Below are 22219 nucleotides of genomic sequence, written 5' to 3' on the forward strand. Positions count from 1 at the left end.
CAAACGGTATTTTATATGAGCATGTTATTTCGCATCTGAATCAAGTTATTATTTCAAATGTATAATATGTTTATATTTTCAGTGAGAAATTCGCGATGTTTGATTTGCAGGAAAAAAGAATCAAATGTTTTTGCGTTTTTTAGTTTGGTTAGAAAGGTGCTTTTACTGAACTATTTTGCTGCAATTATAATGAGAAGTATTTTTTTCTTAGATTGCAAGAATAAACTATTTCTTGTAATCCTCCTAATATTATAATATGTGGAACAACTTATAACGCCTTTTTGTATCGACGCAAAATGATTAATTTATGATAACTTCATGGAACTCAAGAAAGAAGAGAGCTTAGCCACGAAAAAAATCGTACACAATTTTAATACATTAATATTTATTTATAAATGCGATGGGGCAGCTGTTTTCATTTCATGTTTGATAATCATTTTTTTGTGGGATAAAATTTAGCGTAAATTTTGACGAAATGCCAATGTTGTATCCGTAGTCCTAAAGTGTTTTTGTGAAGATTTCACAAAGTTACAAGGTGTGGTCGCTAGATGGCAGCACTATGTAATTTACAGAAATTCAATAACCTTTCTATCCATATGCTTTTTCGCTCGCACCAATGAATAACGGAGATTCTCGGGATCAAAAAATGAAATAACAGTATTATGCGTATGTATCGCTTATGCGGAACGATAATTTCATATGTCATTTTTCAGTGCCATCTCAAAAAATCCAGCGTGTTTTTCAAAATTCCCACACGGTCGCTATGTGTTTATATTTTCGACCTTTTGTGACTGTAGATTCCTCGGTAGTGAATTTAAAATGATAGCGTTTTGACGATGCTTTATCACTGAGTGGCTGATACTATCAACATTTTTGAGTGATTTGTGTAATAATTCTGTGTTGATTTAATATCGCGGTGGAAATTAAATTTCTGTGCAGCGGTGAGTCATGGTTATATTTATTTTGTTTGTTCAATCGATGAACGCGGTACGTCGCGTCGTAGAGAAAGATTAAAAATATGTTTGACGTTACAGATGTAGACATCTAAAATCGGATCACTGACTGTCAAAGTCAATTTCAACAAGAAATACTGCGAGTTTTATTACAGCCCTTTATAATATTCCCATAATAATTCCACTCAATGTTTTTATTTGCTTTCACATGTTTTATCACATTTTTATGCATATTATGTGCGTACCAAAATACAATACATAGAATTATTTATGGCTATAATAAGAAGTTTAAACATTACAATCGCTATCTGTCAAAAACAGCTGCTTTCAGCAAAGCGTTGTTTTGTTTTTTTTTGTTTACATTTTTTTCAATATTGTTTTAACTTTTGATAACACAATCCCTTATTTACTTTTTTGATATATTTTGTTTTCATTATTCTCGTCTTGTATTTTCCCTGGTATTTTTGCTGAATTACTAGCTAAATTTTCAGCTATACGGTTCTATAGGTACCTAACTACATATTTATTTTTATTTTTTTTAAATAAAGCATGTACAGTAAATATTTTCACTATTTGCCAAATCCACCCTTCCAAAATTACTCCCAAAAGAGTGGAAACATGTGTAAAATCCAAAATAAATAATAATAACTCCATTCTTGATAAATTTCGACGACAGGTTTAAAATTAAAAAATAAGTAAATACAAGAAAAAGTTTTGGAAATGTTTCTAAAATTATTTACTTTTTTTTCTTTCTTATATCTCATCCCTTAGTTTTTCCCTCTATCTTCGTTCGCAATACTTCCTTTTTCCTTTGCCTTCCATATTATCATCAATTTGAAATTTTCATAAATATTTAATAATAATAATAAAACCCTTATCCGCACCCCAATGGTGCATAGGGCACTGTGTCATATAAACGCAGTGTTATCTTGATCGTTTACACATGAAGGAAAGGTGATCAGCCCTCCGCTTCAGGTACCAGTCCATGGTAATATTGAATAAATATTACAGTGAAAAAATCACTCATATTTATTTTACCCCCCTTGGGAATCGAACCCGGGACCTCCAGAACGGTAGCTGAGCGTGCTGACCATTACACTACGGAGGCGGACATAAATATTTAATAAAATATAAAGTAGTTACTAATTAATACAGCAGTAATTTGTATTTTTTTTATGTTCAAGTACTATACACCCTGATTGCAAACATCTATATAAGGTATCAAACGTTTTGACCAATTTCACTAATTTGTTTTTAGTTGGTTGGAAGATATTAGCCCGCCAATGTACCTACATATTTAATTTCTGTACATGAAGTTTAAATAAATAAGTCCACTTCGTACTTTTCATTGCTTTTTTTTTTTTAATTAATGACCATAAACTATTGTGGATGTAGAGTTGGCAGATTTTGAAGATGTAATAGTATTTACGCTCCAAAAATTAATATCCATAATTGCGATCGCTTATCTGCGTCCCTTTCTCGCTTTATTATTTCGCCTTAAACATTTTTTTATTGGCCTTTTCTATTATTTTAAATAAATAAAATGCAAATGAAATCGAAATATTTATTGGCAACGGAATATTTATTTTTTACAACAGTAGAAAAAAAACTATACTATACTTCTGTATAATATTTCGTCGGCTTAGAATACAAAACGGACAACTCCTAATTTTGAAAAATGCATTATTTTAATAAAACGTTATATTTTTTATTTGAATATTATACCTACATATTGGATATTTGAGAGTTGTATTTTTTTTGTTATACCTATTAAACGGATATTTTGGAGTCGGTTTTTAATTTGGCGTTGTCGAGTAATATTTGTGTAGTTTTTTCTTGTTGTTTTTTTTTTGTTTATTCAATATAGATAAGATAAAACCCTTACCGCACCCCAATGGTGCATAGGGCACTGCTTCATATAAACGCAGTGTTATCTCGATCGTTTACACATGAAGGAAAGGTGATCAGCCCTCCACTTCAGGTACCAGTCCAGTGTAATATTTAATAAATATTGGAGTGAAAAAATCACTTATATTTATTAAACCCCCCTGGGAATCGAACCCGGGACCTCCAGAACGGTAGCCGAGCGTGCTGACCATTACACTACGGAGGCGGACTTTCAATATAGAATAAGAATTTTTATAATTTAATTAATTTGCTAGACATTTCTACTTTTGACAATCTTAAAATTACCTACGCTGTTCTCTCCAATAAAGAGACTAAGCTCTTGTGCTTGGAGAGGGACTTACTTTCATTGTTTTTATTTATGCTTGTGAGTGACATAATTTATTTTTCTTATAATTTTTTAATTTAATTTGTGCGTGTATTTTTCCGACTGACATGTCGCTCACTCCTTTCAACAACGTCACATATCAAAAATCGTCAATTTTCAGTTGTGCATGTTTTCGGAATGCCCAGTAAATGTACTATATCCCAGCAAAAAGCCGCATATTTTTAACATAATATTTACCCACTACAGGGCAAAAAGTGTTGTTTTTGCAGTTTGGAGAAACGGTATTGTTTAATTATTTTTTCAAATTGACTAAATATTTTTCAAATGCACAAAAAACATTCAGGTTTTACCTTAAAAGATTTGTTGCACAGTAAAAAGTTCAATAAGTGGCTTGATATTTATTTTAAATATATTTTATTTTATTTTTAAACTTTAAAAACAATCTCATGAAAAATAAAGTTTTTTGATATATGACGTTGTTGAAAGGAGTGAGCATCATTTCACGCAGTTCATGATATTTTTTTTATTATCTTGATGTTATCAATTAAAAATCTATAAGCAAGGATCGCTTTTGGCAAAAGTATTGTTTTAGCCCTCTGTTGTAGACTATACTGCACGATGTAATCCTGAATTCACAATATATTTTATACAATTTATGTATTAAATGTTAAGTAAAAAACACATTTTTTGACTTGTATTTTACTGTTCAAAAAAAGACTAGTTTGAAAATGCCGCCATAACTAGACGAGACAATTGTCACAATATTGATTTTTATGTGGTTTTTTTAAACAATAAAATACAACTTAGTAGACTCAAAAAATCTGTATTCAACATTTAATACTACTACTACTACTACCATCACGCCGTTTCCCCGCAGGGGTAGGCAGAGAGGATGGAACGCCACACTTTTCTGTCCTGACATACACTCCTCGACTCCTTCACATCCATACATCTAGTCATACATGCCCTCCGATTACGCAGACTACAACATTTAATACATAAATTAAAATGGAGTTCTACAGATTAAACGCCAAATCAATAAATAAATATATTTTAGACAATACTGTCCTCTGCAGTTGAGTAGTCACATACTTGTGTTTTCAGGCATCCATCTGTATTTTTTAATTTTTTTTGGAATCTGAGCCCACCATCCACCCGCAGCAGTTATAGAGTCCTGAGGGACTCTCTGTCAGCTGCACATAGAGGAAAATCTTCAAAATATTTCTGAAGAAATAAATATTGCTCTATTCAATTAATGAGGGGGGAGGAGGATGTACGGACAGAGGCCGACAACAAAAAAAAACAAAATACAATTTAAGACGAACACAAACAATGACTTAAAGACTAAAGTAATAGAGAACTAGTATCTGTATCATCCATCTGTATTGTGTTGAAGTTTTCTGATAATGATGTATTGTGCAGAGGGCGGAGGCGCAGCGAGGGGCCGCCCTCCCCTAGCGCCCCCGCCCCCGCCCCCCGCCGGGGGATGACCGCCCTCGAGCTGGTGCCGCCCCTCCACAGGTAGGACTCACTTTACCTTCTCAATCTCTTTACTCTTCTTATCGTAACGTCCTTTAGCAGCTGCCTACTGAGGTGTAGAACTGTCACGAGAGGTGTTATCATACACCGCTCACTGAAAGAACGCCATAAATCAAAAATCGACAATTTTCAGTTGTGCATGTTTTCGGAATGCCCATAAAATATACTATATCCCAGAAAAAGGGTCATATTTTTAACTTAATATTTACCCGCTACAGGGCAGAAAGTGTTGTTTTAACATTTTGAAGAAAAGATATGTTTAATTATTTTTTTAAATGTACTAAATATTTTTCAAATAGAGAAAAAACCTTCAGGTTTTACCTAAGAATATTTGTTGCACAGTAAAAAGTTCAATAAGTGGCTCGATATTTATTTTTAATACATTGTATTATATTTTTAAACTTTAAAAACGTTCTCCTGAAAAATCAAGTTTTTTTGATTTATGACGTTCTTGAAAGGAGTGAGCAACATGATAAAAGGTCATTGGTAACATAAACCAAGCTAGGACACAAAATGCCGGACCCTCTTCTAGTGGAACGGAAGGTCTGCTGATGACAGTCAACAGTCCGCCTTCTCCTGAGGAGTGCAACGTGGTTTCCCCCCAGCAATTAGCAAATGCTGACAAGTTCCTGATTGTCCCACACCAGATTCTAATCTATACTCGTAAATCTGTCCATGGTATGCGAAGCATTCTCCTGTACAAGCACATCTCGACTGCTTCCAACCGGTTCATAGTGTGAACTTTCAGAGTCACTCTATCATAAAAGGCAAAATAGTCGACGAGGTGTAGGCAGAAGACAGATCTCCTGGCTCCGAAATATTCTAAAGGATCGTTTTTGACAATAGAACTGGGTCAAAATCTTGTTGTGCGCCTAGACCAGTGCTCCGCAACCGGTGTGCCGTGGCACACTGGGTGTGCCGCGATCGAAATCATGTATTTGACATTTGACATTTTTTTCAGTACCGTAGAACGGGGCTGCTTGAACTTTGATGTGTTACTTGAGCCCAGTACAAAAAATATTTAGATCTGTATTTGGTCTACAATAATGAACATATCGACATGATTCATTGTTTCCCTAACATATTGTCACGATACGTTCATTTTTGTAGACCAAATACAGATTTATTTATTTTTTTGTACTGGGCTCAAGTAACACATCAAAGTTCAAGTAGCCCCGTTCTACGGTATGTATTTCATATAAAACACATAATACACAATTTATATAATACACGATGACGATTTTTTAAAAATAATTTTATCTTTTTTTGAAAATGTAGAATAAACATAATAATTATTAGGTATAATTTTTTTTAATGGCCCGTATGTTAGTTTTTGGTGTGCCGCGGAATTCTAGGAAGAATTTTAGTGGGTCGTAGGTGAGAAAAGGTAGCAGAGCACTGCCCTAGACATTCAATTGCAGTCTCTAATCCTTGACATTGGTACCATAAACCAAGCTAAGACACAAAATGCCGAACCCTCTTCTAGTGGAACGGAAGGCTTGTTGACATCTAGTCTTCCAGCGGAGCAGTCCGGCTTCTCCTGAAGACTTTTACGTGGTTTTCTCCATGCAAGGAGCAAGTGCTGAGAAGTACTGATCGGCCCACACTAGATTATCCCTCCTTTCCCCAACACAGATTAAAATAAAACATAATATTTTTTGACATCTCATCAAAGATGAAGAAGAATATGGAAGTCTGGGCATTTACGGGGCTGAAAACCGTCATAGGCTGGTTTAAGTGATAACTTTACACACGTGTAACATTCACCAATTATCCCCATTATTGACAACCACACTACTCAAATTCTTGGAAGTTCTATATTTATATATGAACCGATTTTGAAACATTATTCTTGAATCACTAGAACTTCACTAGAAACATCTCGGCTGTCCAAATTTAAAACACAGTAAGGGATGTTTTTTGTAGTAGGTTTTTTTTTGCATTTAAGGACTAAGTAGACTCTACTTAGTCCAAAAATGCAACAACAAAAAAACTGCTACAAAAAAATGTCCCTTACTGTGTTTTAAATTTGGACAGCCGATCTATTGGTGAGATGAAAAGAAGCTTTTTATTGAGCAGAAACTCTTTTATGAGACTTCCATATTCTTCTTCATCTTTGATGAGAAGTCAAAAAATAATATGAAAATAACTCCCGTAATTGGAGATAATCCAGATTTTGTGAACAAGTATTTGGATACACTAAAAATTATGTAAAATAAAACATGTTTCATCCAGAAGAAACTAAAATTCACTTAATGATTTAAAAACCTTGTACATAATAAGCAAGGCATATGATAAATGCAACTCCCATCTAAATAAAAAATGCAGCGCGCGGTGATAAGAGCGTCTGACGTCACAATATGCAATACGGTGCGGGGGCAATCCTCGTTCGGAGTCGGAGACGATCGGTACCTAGAAATAGCGTCGGTTTTCCACGAACTGTTTATCTGTCTCGGCGTACTCCGTCACTAACGTCGTACGTACAGAGGCGTACTGAAAAAAGGATTTATTTAAATAAATAAAAATAATTATTTATTTTTTATTTTTTTGAGAAACAAAATCTTCAGGGTTTAATTTATAACCCTGAAAAAGGCAGAAGGTTGTTGCCGAAACTAGTTGGTTAATAAAAATGTGAGTGAATCAAAACACTAAGTCTTTTTATTTCTCAAAATAATATATCAATATGATCCACAAAGTTGATGCTTTCAATATTCAAAACAAAAAATATAAAAAATGTCTGCAGTACTAATGTACTTTTGTCCGCCTCCGCGGCGTAATGGTTAGCGTGTTTAGCTACCGTGCTAGAGGTCGCAGGCTCGATCCCCAGAGGGGGGGGGTTAAAAATAAATAAAAGTGATTATTCACTAAAATATTTATTCAATATTACCCTGGATTTTACACTCCAGTATTTATTTAATATTACCCTGGACTTGTTCCTGAAGCGCAGGAGTCATCACCTTGCCTTCATGCAAGTAACGATCAAGATAACGCTGCGTAAATACGATGCAGTGCCCTACGCACCATTGGGTGCGGATAAGGGTGAGAAGACTTATGTATTAAAAGAAAAAATGAATGAAAATAAATATTTTCAATTTAAGTTTTACTTAGTAAATACCATTATTTCTTAAAATCTATTGTGACATCGCTCACTCCTTTCAACAACGTCATAAGCATATAAAAAAACTTGATTTTTGAGGAGATTGTTTTGAAAGTTGAAAAATATAATCAAATGTATGGTATTAAAAATAAATATCAAGCCACTTATTGAACTTTTTACTATGCAACAGATCTTTTAGGTAAAACCTGAATGTTTTTTCTCCATTTGAAAAATATTTAGTATATTTAAAAAATAATTAAACAATACCTTTTCTTGAAAATGCAAGCAACACTTTCTACCTGTAGCGGGTAAATATTAAGTAAAAAAATGCTTTTGCTATGATATAGTACGTTTTCCGGACATTCCGAAAACATGCACAACTGAAAATTGACGATTTTTTTTTATATATGACGTTGTTTAAAGGATTGAGCGATATGGGATCGAAAGCGGAGTGGACACCTTAGTCACAAAAAACACGCTAAATCAGTAGTCAATCGATAGTCATACTGAATGCAGCTCTGGTTCGAAACTGGGTGAAAATATATCATGTCGCAAATTGAAGATGCCGCTGAAATAGTTTCTCATCATCTCATGCGGGTGCATTTTTGTGTGTCACATTTGTCGACAAAGTGCCGTTTAGTTTATAGGATTCTCGACCCAGATCATCCCATTATTGTTTTGTCAATGAATCTCGCATAAATTAGTGCTGGTCAGTTCTGAAAGTAGGACACACTACAATATACAATGGTTCGATATTTTAATACTTTAACCGTTTTGGTCTCGGCATTTACTGCTCTTTTTTACATTTATCTATTTTTTTTATTTTTTTTTATTTTATTGGTAGGAAAAACAACAGTTACAATATATGATAAATCAGAATACAAAAAAAAATCATGAGTACCAATTACAGTTCTTCACACCTATGCATAAGAAAAGTCTATATATAAGAAGAGACATGAGACAAGGATGGGATAAAGAGAAAAGGAGATGACAGTGAAAGGAGAAGAAGAAGAGGAAAGGACTGGGAATAGAATTACCCTTTTATGTTTATAAGATTTCGAACAATTTAGCTTTAAAGTTTGAAAGATCGGAGTAAAACATATCAAGGTGGGTACAACATTCATGGAATTTCCTACAACTTCGATAAATAAAGGAATTTTTCAAATAGTTGTTTAATGGTGCTGGATTATGGATTTTTGGATCAATGATTTATTTACAGCATTTTCAGTGTATCCAAACACTTGTACACAAATCTGGATAATCTCCAATTAGGAGTTATTTTTCATATTATTTTTTGACATCTCAGCTTGAAGTGACGACCGGCTCTCAGCGCAACCGGACGCTTAATGAATTCCATTAGTGCGAGTAAGGCCTTAAGGAAAAATTGTACGTTTTTCCAGTAACAAAACGAGACAAGTTTTGAATACGAAACCAACGTGTTGAAATAAGATAAATGAATTGAGATAAAGCTAATTGACGTATTTTTTATTACATGGTAACAAGCACTTTTTCTCATATCGCTCACTCCTTTCAAGATCGTCATAAATCAAAAATTGTCAATTTTTACTTGTGTATGTTTTCGGAATTCCCTGAAAATGTACTATATCCCAGCAAAAGAGGCATATTTTTTACTTAATATTTACCCGCTACAGGGCAGAAAATGTTGTTTTTGCATTTTGAAGAAAAGGTATTGTTTAAATTTTTTTTATAAATATGCTAAATATTTTTCAAATGGAAAAAAAAACCTTCAGGTTTTACCTAAAAAGATCTGTTGCACACTAAAAAGTTCAATAAGTGGCTTGATATTTATTTTTAATACATTGTTATATTTTTAAACTTTAAAAACGATCTCCTGAAAAATCAATTTGATTTATGATGTTCTTGAAAGGAGTAAGCGATATGTAATAATATTATAATTAACATGTATAATTGGAATAAAAACATATTTTAAAAAAATATTCAAAACTGAGCTGATCCAATTTTGCAAAAGTTGATTTATTTACTATACTTGTATACGGAGGCATATCTTAACGCCTTTTATTTGTATCTCGGTAAAAACAATGTTCGTTGTTTTCACTATCATCCATATACCAACACGCTTCTTCATCCGCAGGGGTAGGCAGAGAGAATATAACGCACACCAATGTGTCTTTGCAAACAATTTTAGTTTTTTGTATATTAAAAGCATTGTTAACTTTTTTAAATCTTAGCCTATACCTTATTCATGCATACAAGTCTAGGTGAATTAGACATTTATCTAAAAAAAATACTTTTGTTTTTTCCTTAGATAAGTATATAAAATTTATAGTAAATGAATAAATCAATTTACCGTCGAGATAACGCAAGATCAAGCGCACCAATCCGAAGAAAGACGGCCAAAAGGACAAGCCAATCCAAGCCAATCATCCGTTTTATCATGCTAACCGGACTGCCGGACGGTAAAATTCCTGTAGTGGACAAACGCCCATAGGGCGCTTGTGCACTACAGGAATTTTACCGTCCGGCACGTCAGTTAGCGTTTAGCGACGATTGGCTTGGATTGGCTTGTGCTTTTGTCCATCTTTTTTCGGATCGGTGCTCTTGATCGGTGCGTGATCACGGTGCGCGTAAATTCGATCACGCTAAACTGTCGTCGCTTTTATTTTTCAAAACCGGACTGCCGGACGGTGAAATTCCATGTGGTGCACAAGCGGCTTATGAGCGCTTGTCCACTACCCGGAATTTTACCGTCCGGTTTTGAAAATGAAAGCGACTACAACAGTTTAGTGTGATCGAATTTACACGCAACGTGTTCACGCACCGATCAAGAGCTCCGATCCGAAGAAAGATGGACAAAAGCACTAGCCAATCATCGTTTTAAAACGCTAACTGACGTGCTGGACTGTAAAATTCCGTGTCATTCCGTGTAGTGGACAAACGCCCTATGGATACCATGTTACGGCAATCTTTCTTGATAACTAAACGAGCATTGCTTGAAAAGAGAGGTTTGGGAAATGAAGGTTTGTGTCAATAATCATGGTTTCCTTATTATTATTGCTCAAACAAGAAGATGGCAGTGCAAATAGGAGTATTTGCACGGGTAAATTACTTAGTCGCTTGCACTTTATGTGCTTTATATTACCGTAAAGTCTGTTTATTTACAGGAGGATTTATTCGGTGACGAGATGGCAAATATAACTTCGTATTTTATATTAAAATTTACTCAGCCAATCTTAATCCGAAGTAGTAAACTAAAAATTTGCTTATCATTTTTTTCTTTCTTGTTATTTTCTTGTACGAGGGTCGCTATCATCGTAACTAGAAGTGTTAGGCTGTCCAAACTTAAAACACAGTAAGAGATTTTTTTTGTAGTACGTTTTCTTGCGTTTTTGGACTAAGTAGAATCTACTTATATTATTTCGGGAAATAAAAAATACTTTGTGTTCTGATCCACTCACATTTTTATTAACCAACTAGTTTCGGCAACAACCTGTTGCCCTCTTCAGGGTTTATTTATTACTGAAACCCTGAAGAGGGCAACAGGTTGTTGCCGAAACTAGTTGGTTAATAAAAATGTGAGTGGATCAGCACACACAGTTTTTTATTTCTCGAAATAATATATCAATATGATCCACAAAGTTAATGCTTTCAATATTCAAAACAGGATCTACTTAGTCCAAAAAATGCAAAAAAACGTACTACAAAAAATGTCCCTTACTGTGTTTTGAGTTTGGACAGCCGTGTTCCTAGTATATCAGTCACAGGTACAAATACTATGATACGTCAAGGGATCATTATATCATAATATTTGTATGGAGCTGTAATACGTACAATACACTAACCACTAGCCACTAGTCAAATCTCACAAATCTGTTTCAAACGAATATAACCAGCGATAACATTGTCACTCATAAAACATAAAACTAAATTTAGCTTATCAATGACTTGCTGTTCAGTCGTTTTGCATTGTATATTGTAAAACTATCTCTTTCTTAGTCTATTGGATCATTAGATACATATGATGAAAATATACAAATATACATCGCTCACTCCTTTCAAGAACGTTTGTCCGCGGGCCGCGGGTTGGCCACCATTGTTCTAGAGCAGGCCTTGCCAGCCCAAATTGCACCCCGGGCCGCATCGTGACCTAATTTTTTCCTAAGGGCTGCATACAGACAGTAATATATATATATATATATATATATATATATATATATATATATATATATATATATATATATATATATATATATATATATATATATATATATATATATATATATATATATATATATATATATATATATATATATATATATATATATATATATATATATATATATATATATATATATATATATATATATATATATATATATATATATATATATATATATATATATATATATATATATATATATATATATATATATATATATATATATATATATATATATATATATATATATATATATATATATATATATATATATATATATATATATATATATATATATATATATTTATATATATATATATATATATTTTTTTTAAATACACTGATTTTCATACTTATTGTTTTTTTTTGTATTATGAATAATGCGAATGCAGAGGTTATTAGAAAGTACAATCAGGGTAATTGTGAAAAAGAAACATTACTACGACCAGATATATGGAGAAAATACACATTGAACCAACAAAAATCTATCTATAAACATTGCTATCGATTTTAACAATCAAAATTATTAATTTATATAATATATATAAAACCCTTATCCCCACCCCAATGGTGCATAGGGCACTATGTCATATAAACGCAGTGTTATCTTGATCGTTAACACATGAAGGAAAGGTGATCAGCCCTCCGCTTCAGGTATCGGTCCAGGGTAATATTGAATAAATATTAGAGTGAAAAAATTACTTATATTTATTTTACCCCCCCTGGGAATCGAACCCGGGACCTCCAGAACGGTAGCCGAGCGTGCTGACTATTACACTACGGAGGCGGACAATTTAATCAATTAATTTAGACACATAAATCAAACAATATTACCAATTTTATTTAAATAAAACCAATTTATCAATGGCCACTCAGTGCGAGATTTGAGTTTGTTTTCACCAGAATATATTCATTCCATGTAATTACAGAAACTTGATTGGTTTTAATAACTTTTTTTTTAAACCCTTATCCGCACCCCAATGGTACATAGGGCACTGCTTCATATAAACGCAGTGTTATCTCGATCGTTTATACATGAAGGAAAGGTGATCAGCCCTCCACTTCAGGTACCAGTCCAGTGTAATATTGAATAAATATTAGAGTGAAAAAATCACTTATATTTATTACACCCCCCTGGGAATCGAACCCGGGACCTCCAGAACGGTAGCCGAGCGTGCTGACCATTACACTATGGAGGCGGACAATTTAATCAATTAATTTAGACACATAAATCAAACAATTTTTCCAATTTTATTTGAAATAAAACCAATTTATCAATGGCCACTCAGTGCGAGATTTGAGTTTGTTTTCACCGGAATATATGCATTCCATGTAATTACAGAAACTTGATTGGTTTTAATAACTTAATATGATTTAAAATACGTTTTGTAGGACCCAATATTTACGAAAAATATTCGCCATACATGACCGCGGGCCGCACCTAAGGGCGCCGCAGGTTGGCCACCCGTGTCCTAGACTCTAGAACACGGGTTCTAGAATCTAGAGTATCGTGTCTTCTGCCAATTTTAACTGGTACAAGTTTCCCATAACCTTACTTCTTTCCTCCTTACTTCTAAAAGTTTACCAAGTTGTGACGCTAGATGTGACATCATTCAAAAGGTAAATGAAACGAAGAAATGTATGTCATGCCTGAAGCAATAAATTACTTAAAAGTTTGCCATGATCATATTATCATGTGATAGCATGACTTATAGCGTTTCCTGTGCACGAATAACAATACGATTGACGTCATTAGTTTCTAAGATGACACGTGGATGTTCTCGGAATCTATTTCTCATTCACTCATATCATTCCACAACATCCTGAGAGATCTGCTCCTGATTTGCTTGTACAATTGACATAGGTTGCGTTTTCATTCGTGCTCGTATGTACATATATCGCTCACTCCTTTCAAGAACGTCATAAATCAAAAATTGTCAATTTTCAGTTGTGCATGTTTTCGAAATGCCCAGAAAATGTACTATATCCCATCAAAAGAGGCATATTTTTAACGTAATATTTACCCGCTACGGGCAGAAAGTGTTGTTTTTGCATTTTGAAGAAAAGGTATTTTTTTTTTTTTTTAAATATACTAAATATTTTCCAAATGGAGAAAAAACCTTCAGGTTTTACCTAAAAAGATCTGTTGCACAGTAAAAAGTGCAATAAGTGGCTTGATATTTATTTTTAATACATTGTATTCTATTTTTAAACTTTTATAACATTCTCCTGAAAAATCAAGTTTTTTGATTTATGACGTTCTTGAAAGGAGTGAGCGATATGTACATACTTCAAGCAAATTCAACTGTTAACTTTATAAAATAAAACAACTTTGTTTTAACCACTTTTTATTGGTACACATTTTTCAACCGGTTTCGATACGAACCTTTTCATCCTCAGGGTTTATGTACTAATTCTAAAACATTGAAATGCTCATAGTTAGGTTATAATTAATTACCCTTCCCTTACGATATATGACGATTTTGAGATATATGACGATTTTGAAAGAAGTGAGCGATATATTTCAATCAGAATGTAATTCCACAAAGTTAATGTAAATCAATGAATGAAATCAAACCAGAAATGTATAAATCTCTCAAAAATGATTGGATAACGAAATAACTCGTCGAGTGTACGTTTAAAAATGACACCGGCACTCGTGTAATGTTTTATTGCTTGTTTGCTGATGTGGGAGCATCGTGGTCAAACAGTTCAATTACCACTCTGGGAGAGTATTTACGTGGGTTCCCGACCCAAACCGGTCGCGGTGTAAACTATTATAATTAGACCACTAAGCTAAGAGGTAGACACCCACAAATATTAATAATTTACAGGCGTGAATCTAGAGCTGCGATATGTAATCTTTCAATAATATTTATGTAACACGCGCTTAGGAATTATCTGACAATTTTTTGAGAACAAATGACTGAATCAGTTAAGGTATCGGACCTTATATCGTGTGTATGCTGGCAAAATACGTTAACTTTAAAATCCCTGCTTGAATAATCCCTGTTCTTTAAATCTTTTAGCCTGTATAAAATATCCGCTATTAAACAAAGTTGAATTTACTTTTAAAACCACATAACTATGACATTTTATACTACGTAGTGTATTTTTTCAGTTTATTGAGCGTTGAAAACTTTATAATATGCATCATTAAGTCAAAATTGCATATTTTCGAGTTAAAGTTTTTCGCCAGTACACCCATGATATAATGTAGGACCATGCAATAGTATTAATGCCAATATTTTGAGTCCGCCTCCGTGGTGTAATGGTTACCGTGTTTAGCTACCGTTCTGGAGGTCCCGGGTCCGATTCCCTGGGGGGGTCAAATAAATATAAGTAATTTTTCACTCTAATATTTATTCAATATAACCCTGGACTGGTACCCGAAGCGGAGGGCTGATCACCTTTCCTTCATTAGTTATTTTTTCTTTCATGTGTTAACGATCAAGATAAGACTACATGTATATCATGCAGGGCCCTATGCACCACCGGGTGCGTATGAGGGCTTGAAGTAGAAGAAGAATATTTTTAACAATCCCTTGATTTTATATATATATATATTATATATATATATATATATATATATATATATATATATATATATATATATATATATATGTATATATATATATATATATATATATATATATATATATATATATATATATATATATATATATATATATATATTTATATATATATTCTTTTTTTTTTTTTTTATTGTTTTGACATTTACTTTGTGGTAAAATACGATAAAATTGTAAATGAAAACACTTTTTTTTTATCACTTGAGTTATATTTAATATAAACTGATATACAATATATTTAGACCCGATGATGGACGCATTTGCAGTTTCCGAAACTAGTCGTTAAAATAAATATAACTCAAGTGGTAAAAAACAAAACATTTAAAATATTCATAGCGTATTTCTTATGGTGTGACCGTGTTGTTCCTTCATTGATTTAAATGAGGTCGCAATTCAATCTCCGTTTGACCCCTAGTTGAAATTTGAATGAAACATTTTCAAAATGTTCTGGGATTTTTACATACCTGATGCAGATCTGCGAATCGCCTCATTCAGCCACAAGGGGGACAAAAAAGTATTGACGTAATCAATATTTCCAGCTGATTACATGTGTGCTCGCTACTTGACTATATGGTAAACCCCCCTATAACGTTAGATAGGAACAGCGTTATCGGAGGAAACGTTGTAGGAGGTTAACCACTTACCATTCGAACTTTGGCGAGAAAATTCGTTGGTACAGGAAATCGTCACCAACAAGTCGAAACAAGACTGCCCGAACACTGCTCGGGTTTGGTAACAAAAAAAAATACATAAATATATTTCACTCGGGCAAATCAATATCCCTAAGTTGGAATACGAAATGACGAGCAGCACTCGGACTCATCATTGAAGAGTCCGAGTGCTGCTCGGCTAACTCCTTGCCCGAGTCACGCTCGGGCTAAACTGGGAACTGGTTAATATATTTATAGGATAAATTTGATTGTAATTTTAAATGACTCATTTCATTCATTTTCGCTAATTGAAATGTATAAATATATTTTTTTAAAGTCCTTTCCCCTCCTTAGTGTTATAACACCCTTTAACATGTCCTCCGATAACGCGGTTCCTATCTCCACGTTATAATGAGTCATCATCATCAGTTTAGCTCGAGTCACGCTCGGGATAAACTGGGAACTGGTTAATATATTTATATTATATGACAAATTGTATTGTAATATTAAATGACTCATTTCAATGATTTTCGCTGATTGAAATGTATAAATATATATATTTTAAAGGTCCTTTCCCCTCTTTAGTGTTAACACCCTTTACGTTTCCTCCGATAACGCGGTTCCTATCTCCACGTTATAGGGGGGTTTACTGTACGTATATCGTGTATTCTCACCTGAGGCGAGGATGCGTGGGCGAATGGCCAACAGCTCCTCTTGTCACTTTTTGGTGGTAAATCAAATTGAAACGCTTTTGTTATACAGAATTTTAATGATCAATTACAATTCCCCCAAAAAAATATATCATATACAGCCTTGGCCAAATGTATTAGGCACCCCCTACAGAATTGGTTTATATCTTTAAATACTGCGACTCTTGGAATTGTTGCAATCTTTTTGGATTGTATCGTATTTTGATGGATTTTACCTACTACTTATTACCTGCTAACCCGAAGTACGACAGTTGGGGCGTTGTTTATTTAAAATTACTCTTTTTACTAATTTCAAGGGTCAGTTTTATGTCGGGATAGCAGGTAAAAGTAGTAGGTAAAATCCATCAAAATACGAAACAATCTAAAAAAACATGCAAGAATTCCAAGAATCGCAGTATTCAAAGACATAAACCAATTCCGTAGGGGGTGCCTAATACATATCGCTCACTCATTTCAACAACGTCATATATAAAAAAATCGTCAATCTTCGTTGTGCGTGTTTTCAGAATGCCCAGAAAATGTACTATATCCCAGCAGAAGCGGCATATTTTTGACTTAATATTTACCCGCTACAGGGCAGAGTGTTATTTTGCATTTGGAAGAAATGGTATTGATTAATTATTTTTTCAAATATACTAAATATTTTTCAAATGGAGAAAAAACCCTCAGATTTTACCTAAAAATATCTGTTGCACAGTAAAAAGTTCAATAAGTGGCTAGATACTCATTTTAATACATCGTATTATATTTTTCAACTTCAAAAACGTTCTCCTAAAAAATCAAGTTTTTTTTATTTATGACGTTCTTGAAAGGAGTGAGTGACATATATATATATATATATATATATATATATATATATATATATATATATATATATATATATATATATATATATATATATATATATATATATATATTTCTTTGTTCTTTTAACCCTTATCCGCACCCGATGGCTCAGTGCCATTTGCATCATTGGGTGCGTATTAATGTTATAAGAATATATGCCACACGTCCTTAGCGAGAAAATCCATTTTTTTGTTAGATTAAATTAAAACAATCAGTAGTGACATTTTTTTGAACAATCCCTTGACTTTATTTTAACGTATCAATACCATATTTCTCATGGTGTGATCGAGTCGTTCCTTCATTGATTTTAATGAGGTTGCAATTCAATCTTCTCCGTTTGACCCCTCGATCACAGATTTAATGCGCACATCGTTTTGTCACCACGACCGCAGGGTCGTGACGTCTGTCATGTTCATTGAAGTTCACTTGTTTGACATTGTGACTTGCAAACTGCGAATATACGCGTACGAGTACAAGACATTGAGTACATCATGTTTATTATTTTTAAAATCTTTATTCATACACCTAGAGGTGAATTAAGCAAACCTCTAAGGTTTATATGGCATATCGCTCACTCCTTTCAAGAACGTCATAAATCAAAAATCGTCAGCTTTCAGTTGTGCATGTTTTCGTAATGCTCAGAAAATGTACTATATCCCAACAAAAGAGGCATATTTTAACTTAATATTTAGCCGCTACAGGGCAGAAAGTGTTGTTTTTGCATTTAGAAGAAAAGGTATTGTTTAATTATTTTTTAAATATACTAAATAATTTTCAAATGGAGAAAACACCTTCAGGTTTTACCGAAAAAGATCTGTTGCACAGTAAAAAGTTCAATAATTGTATTGATATTTATTTTTAATACATTGTATTATATTTTTTAACTTTAAAAACGTTCATGACGTTCTTGAAAGGAGTGAGCGATATGTATAAGTATTTGAATACATACATATACACACACATATAAAACAAGTGTAAACTGGAACATTTTGAAACAACGTAGTTCATAAAAATATAAACAGTAATAAGCTCATAATTAACAATATGATAATTAATTAATTCTATGTTCCCGCTGTTAAAAAAAATACAAATAACAGCTCCTAACCCCTCTTCACCCTTCAATACTCCATTACCTATTTTGGGATAGTGAATTTCTCTTCTAAAAATTGTTTTGGTGTTGCTGTGAGTCGTTTTAAACATTATTTGAAGCGTTGTATTTGTAATCTCATATGTTGGAAGAATGCCAAAAGGTAGTATGTTAGTGCTCAAATAAATGTGTTTTTAATTGATGTAACTATTCTGTAAAATACCCAAATAAAGTTACAGAATCAAATTATGTTCCTTCACCCTTCGAATGACTCTTGTCACCCACCGCGTCGTGCCGGGGAATCCAATAACATCACTTTATGTCTCCAATAATATTTGCTGGTGTGGGGAGTCCAATAATATAACTTTATGTCTCCTGTACATCATTATTTGCTGCTGTAATTTCCTTGATTGGTCGATTCCAGCCGGGCCGTGCTAATGCTATTACTTCGGGCCATACGAGCTGAATCTCTGCCACACTTAACGCAATCGCTCATTTCAGCGGCGCGGTCGTAAAAATGATCCTTGTTATTACTGTGACGAGAGTTGTATGTGACGAATGCACATAGCACGGCTGTCCAAAATCAAAACACAGTAAGGGACACGAGACACTTACTGCGTTTCAATTTTGACGATGCGACTTACTTGGTTTTTATATTGTATTTAAGTAGACTTTTGATCACCAAAGTGTACTTACTGCGTTTTTTTAAATTGCTTTCTTAGGATTTAGCTGTATTTTAAAGAATTTTTGTAGTAGGTTATGGGTGTACGTCTACTTAGTCCAAAAATGCAAAAAAAAACTTTTTTTCTTTTATTTTTAATTCTTTCAGGCTCTTTTCATTCTTCATACATTCAGGCATCTCATCATACATTTTCAAACCCTTATACTTTAAACAATTTTGCGACTGTTTTTTTTTCAAAAATGGCTCATTTTATCCTTATTTCTACTACTATGTTTATGATTTTTTTATTTTAAACTGCTTTATCCTTAAAAATATTTAGGTAATTTATCGTTAAAATATTTAGGTAATTTATCGTTAAAATATTTAATTATAAAAATAAGCATACTATGTATTAATCTTTATTTTACAGGTAACTAATTCGGCTGTACAAACTTAAAACACAATAAGCGTCATTTTTTTAGTATGTTTTTTTGCGTTTTTGGACTAAGTAGAATCTAGTTAGTCTAAAAATGCAAAAAAAACGTACTATAAAAAAATATCTGTGAAAAAAAAAAATCTCTAACGTACTATAAATAAATATACTGTGTTTTGAGTTTGGACAGCCGAGTTTAGTTCTCTCATTTTTTCTACATTCTTCTTATATCTATTTTTTAAGTACTATTCTTACAGCTTTTTTTTTAAGAATATCCAATTTATTTAAATTTCCTTCATTTGCCAAAAATAATACTGTGGATTAGTAATCTACATGTGGAATAATTATTGTATATGATGTATGACGAAAAATAAATTAATAAAATATATAATTATTGCGTATCAACTACTACTGTTATTAAGTACTAATAATATTATTTCGAATGAGTATCAGGGATTCAGGATGTCTAAAAGGTTAACTTCGTGTGCTGCAATGACTTCATCTATGGAAGGCAATAAAACATTAGGCATATGCAGGTACTATATGAAATATATAAATACAGTTTGAAAACTTGGCTTGATCATTGTTTTTTTTCTTCAAATTGATTCTCCGTTGAAGAATTAACCAACTTATAATGGATAAATATCACGATGTGTGATTATTGGCTAATGAATTAATATGAAAAATCACAAGACTATCGGTGACATTCTTATTGAAATCTGTAGAGAACTAAGGGAGATATGAAGGTTTAAACTTTAGATATTTGAAAAAAAAACGCAAAACGTGCGTTCGCATACGTCATCAAATTTCCGTCATCGAACGTTTTATGACTTCATATGGTTTATTGTCTGGTTTATAGAACTGTAATAGTAGTAGTGTGGCTTGTTTGTTTACCACTACACTGCCATTTGTGTTATACAAATATGAAGGGAGGGTGGAGTGGGATGATGGACCATAGACATCAACAAATAGAGACGCCAATAATTTAGCAATGACACCAACGTTAAAATAATTCCATCGTTTCTGTGACGTCATTCATTGCCAACTTACGAAAATAACGTTTTTTCGAAGGCGAATTTTCCAAAAGAAAATGATGAATGAAAATATTAATTATATCGGCTTTTATAAACACAAAACGAGTCTAATACAATCCTTAAAGGTTGAGTATCTTAAATTAGATATTCCTCCCGTCTGACAAAGATCCATTATGCATAGATTAGAGATTGTTGTTGATAAGATGAAGAAAAAATATGGGATACGAAAAATTAAATTGTTTTTTGACATCTCAGCATAGATGAAGAAGAATATGGAAGTCTGGGCATTTGCGGGGCTTACGACCGCCATAGGCTGGTTTAAATGATCACTTTACACACGTGTAACATTCACCAATTCTACTCATGATTGACAACCACACTACTTAAATTCTTGGAACTTGTATACATATTGTTCAAATTCGAAACATAGTTCTCGAATTCATTAGAGACATCTATGGTGAGATCTTCTTCATCTATGTTGAGACTTAAAAAAATAATATAAAAAATAACTCCTAATCGTAAGGAATAACTTATTTTTACAATACAAAAACGGCGTTTTAAGTAAAAAAAAACACATACTTCAAATGTCACCTGGGTTTAAAGAAAATAAAGCGATTTATCACACACCATATTGGGCCTAAAGTAAAAATTTGTTCTCATCAATCCTCGCAGGTGTGGTATTTTCGTCGATATCTAGAATTGTGCCCTAGGATTTGAACCAAGGTGTGTGGGTCTCACGCGCCTACTCACGAATCGCTTTTCACTTTTCACACCCAAGCACGAACCGTGCGATCGACCCCGGTGATCGACGTTAAACGTCTAATTTTTTGACATCTCAACATAGTGATAACTTCACATACGCGTAACATTCACCAATTCTACCAATGATTGACAACCACACTACTCAAATTCTTGGAACTTCTAAATATATGATGCAATTTCGAAACATTGTGCTTGAAATTGGATCATATTTATGTATAACTTCCAAGTGATCACTGAAACCAGTCTATGACGGTCGTAAGCCCCGTAAATGCCCAGACTTCCATATTCTTCTTCATCTATATTAAGATGTCAAAAAATAATATGAAAAATAACTCTTATACTTGTAGATAATCCAGATTTGTGAACAAGTACTTGGACACACTCAAAATGTTACCTAATTTTTTTCAATTTGTTTTTTTTGGC

At 33.1% G+C, this 22219-nt stretch overlaps 1 protein-coding gene across 2 annotated transcripts in view; it reads left to right on the forward strand.

The window, feature by feature from the left end:
* The first annotated feature begins 596 nt into the window (after positions 1 to 596).
* raw (NDT-like domain-containing protein raw) overlaps positions 597 to 22219 on the forward strand; it is a 178501-nt gene continuing 156878 nt past the window's right edge. The window contains exons 1-2 of one of the 2 annotated variants that reach the window (XM_088260649.1): positions 597 to 941; positions 4609 to 4707. In XM_088260649.1, coding sequence (XP_088116775.1) covers positions 4673 to 4707 — 35 coding nt within the window. In that variant the 5' untranslated portion in view covers positions 597 to 941; positions 4609 to 4672. The remainder of the gene's footprint in view (positions 942 to 4608; positions 4708 to 22219) is intronic. The other variant, XM_088260647.1, reaches the window with a different exon arrangement.

The sequence above is a fragment of the Brachycentrus maculatus genome, unplaced genomic scaffold (genome assembly GCF_059751285.1).
Source record: "Brachycentrus maculatus isolate JH-2025_06_01 unplaced genomic scaffold, ASM5975128v1 h1tg000139l, whole genome shotgun sequence".
NCBI lineage: Eukaryota > Metazoa > Arthropoda > Insecta > Trichoptera > Brachycentridae > Brachycentrus > Brachycentrus maculatus.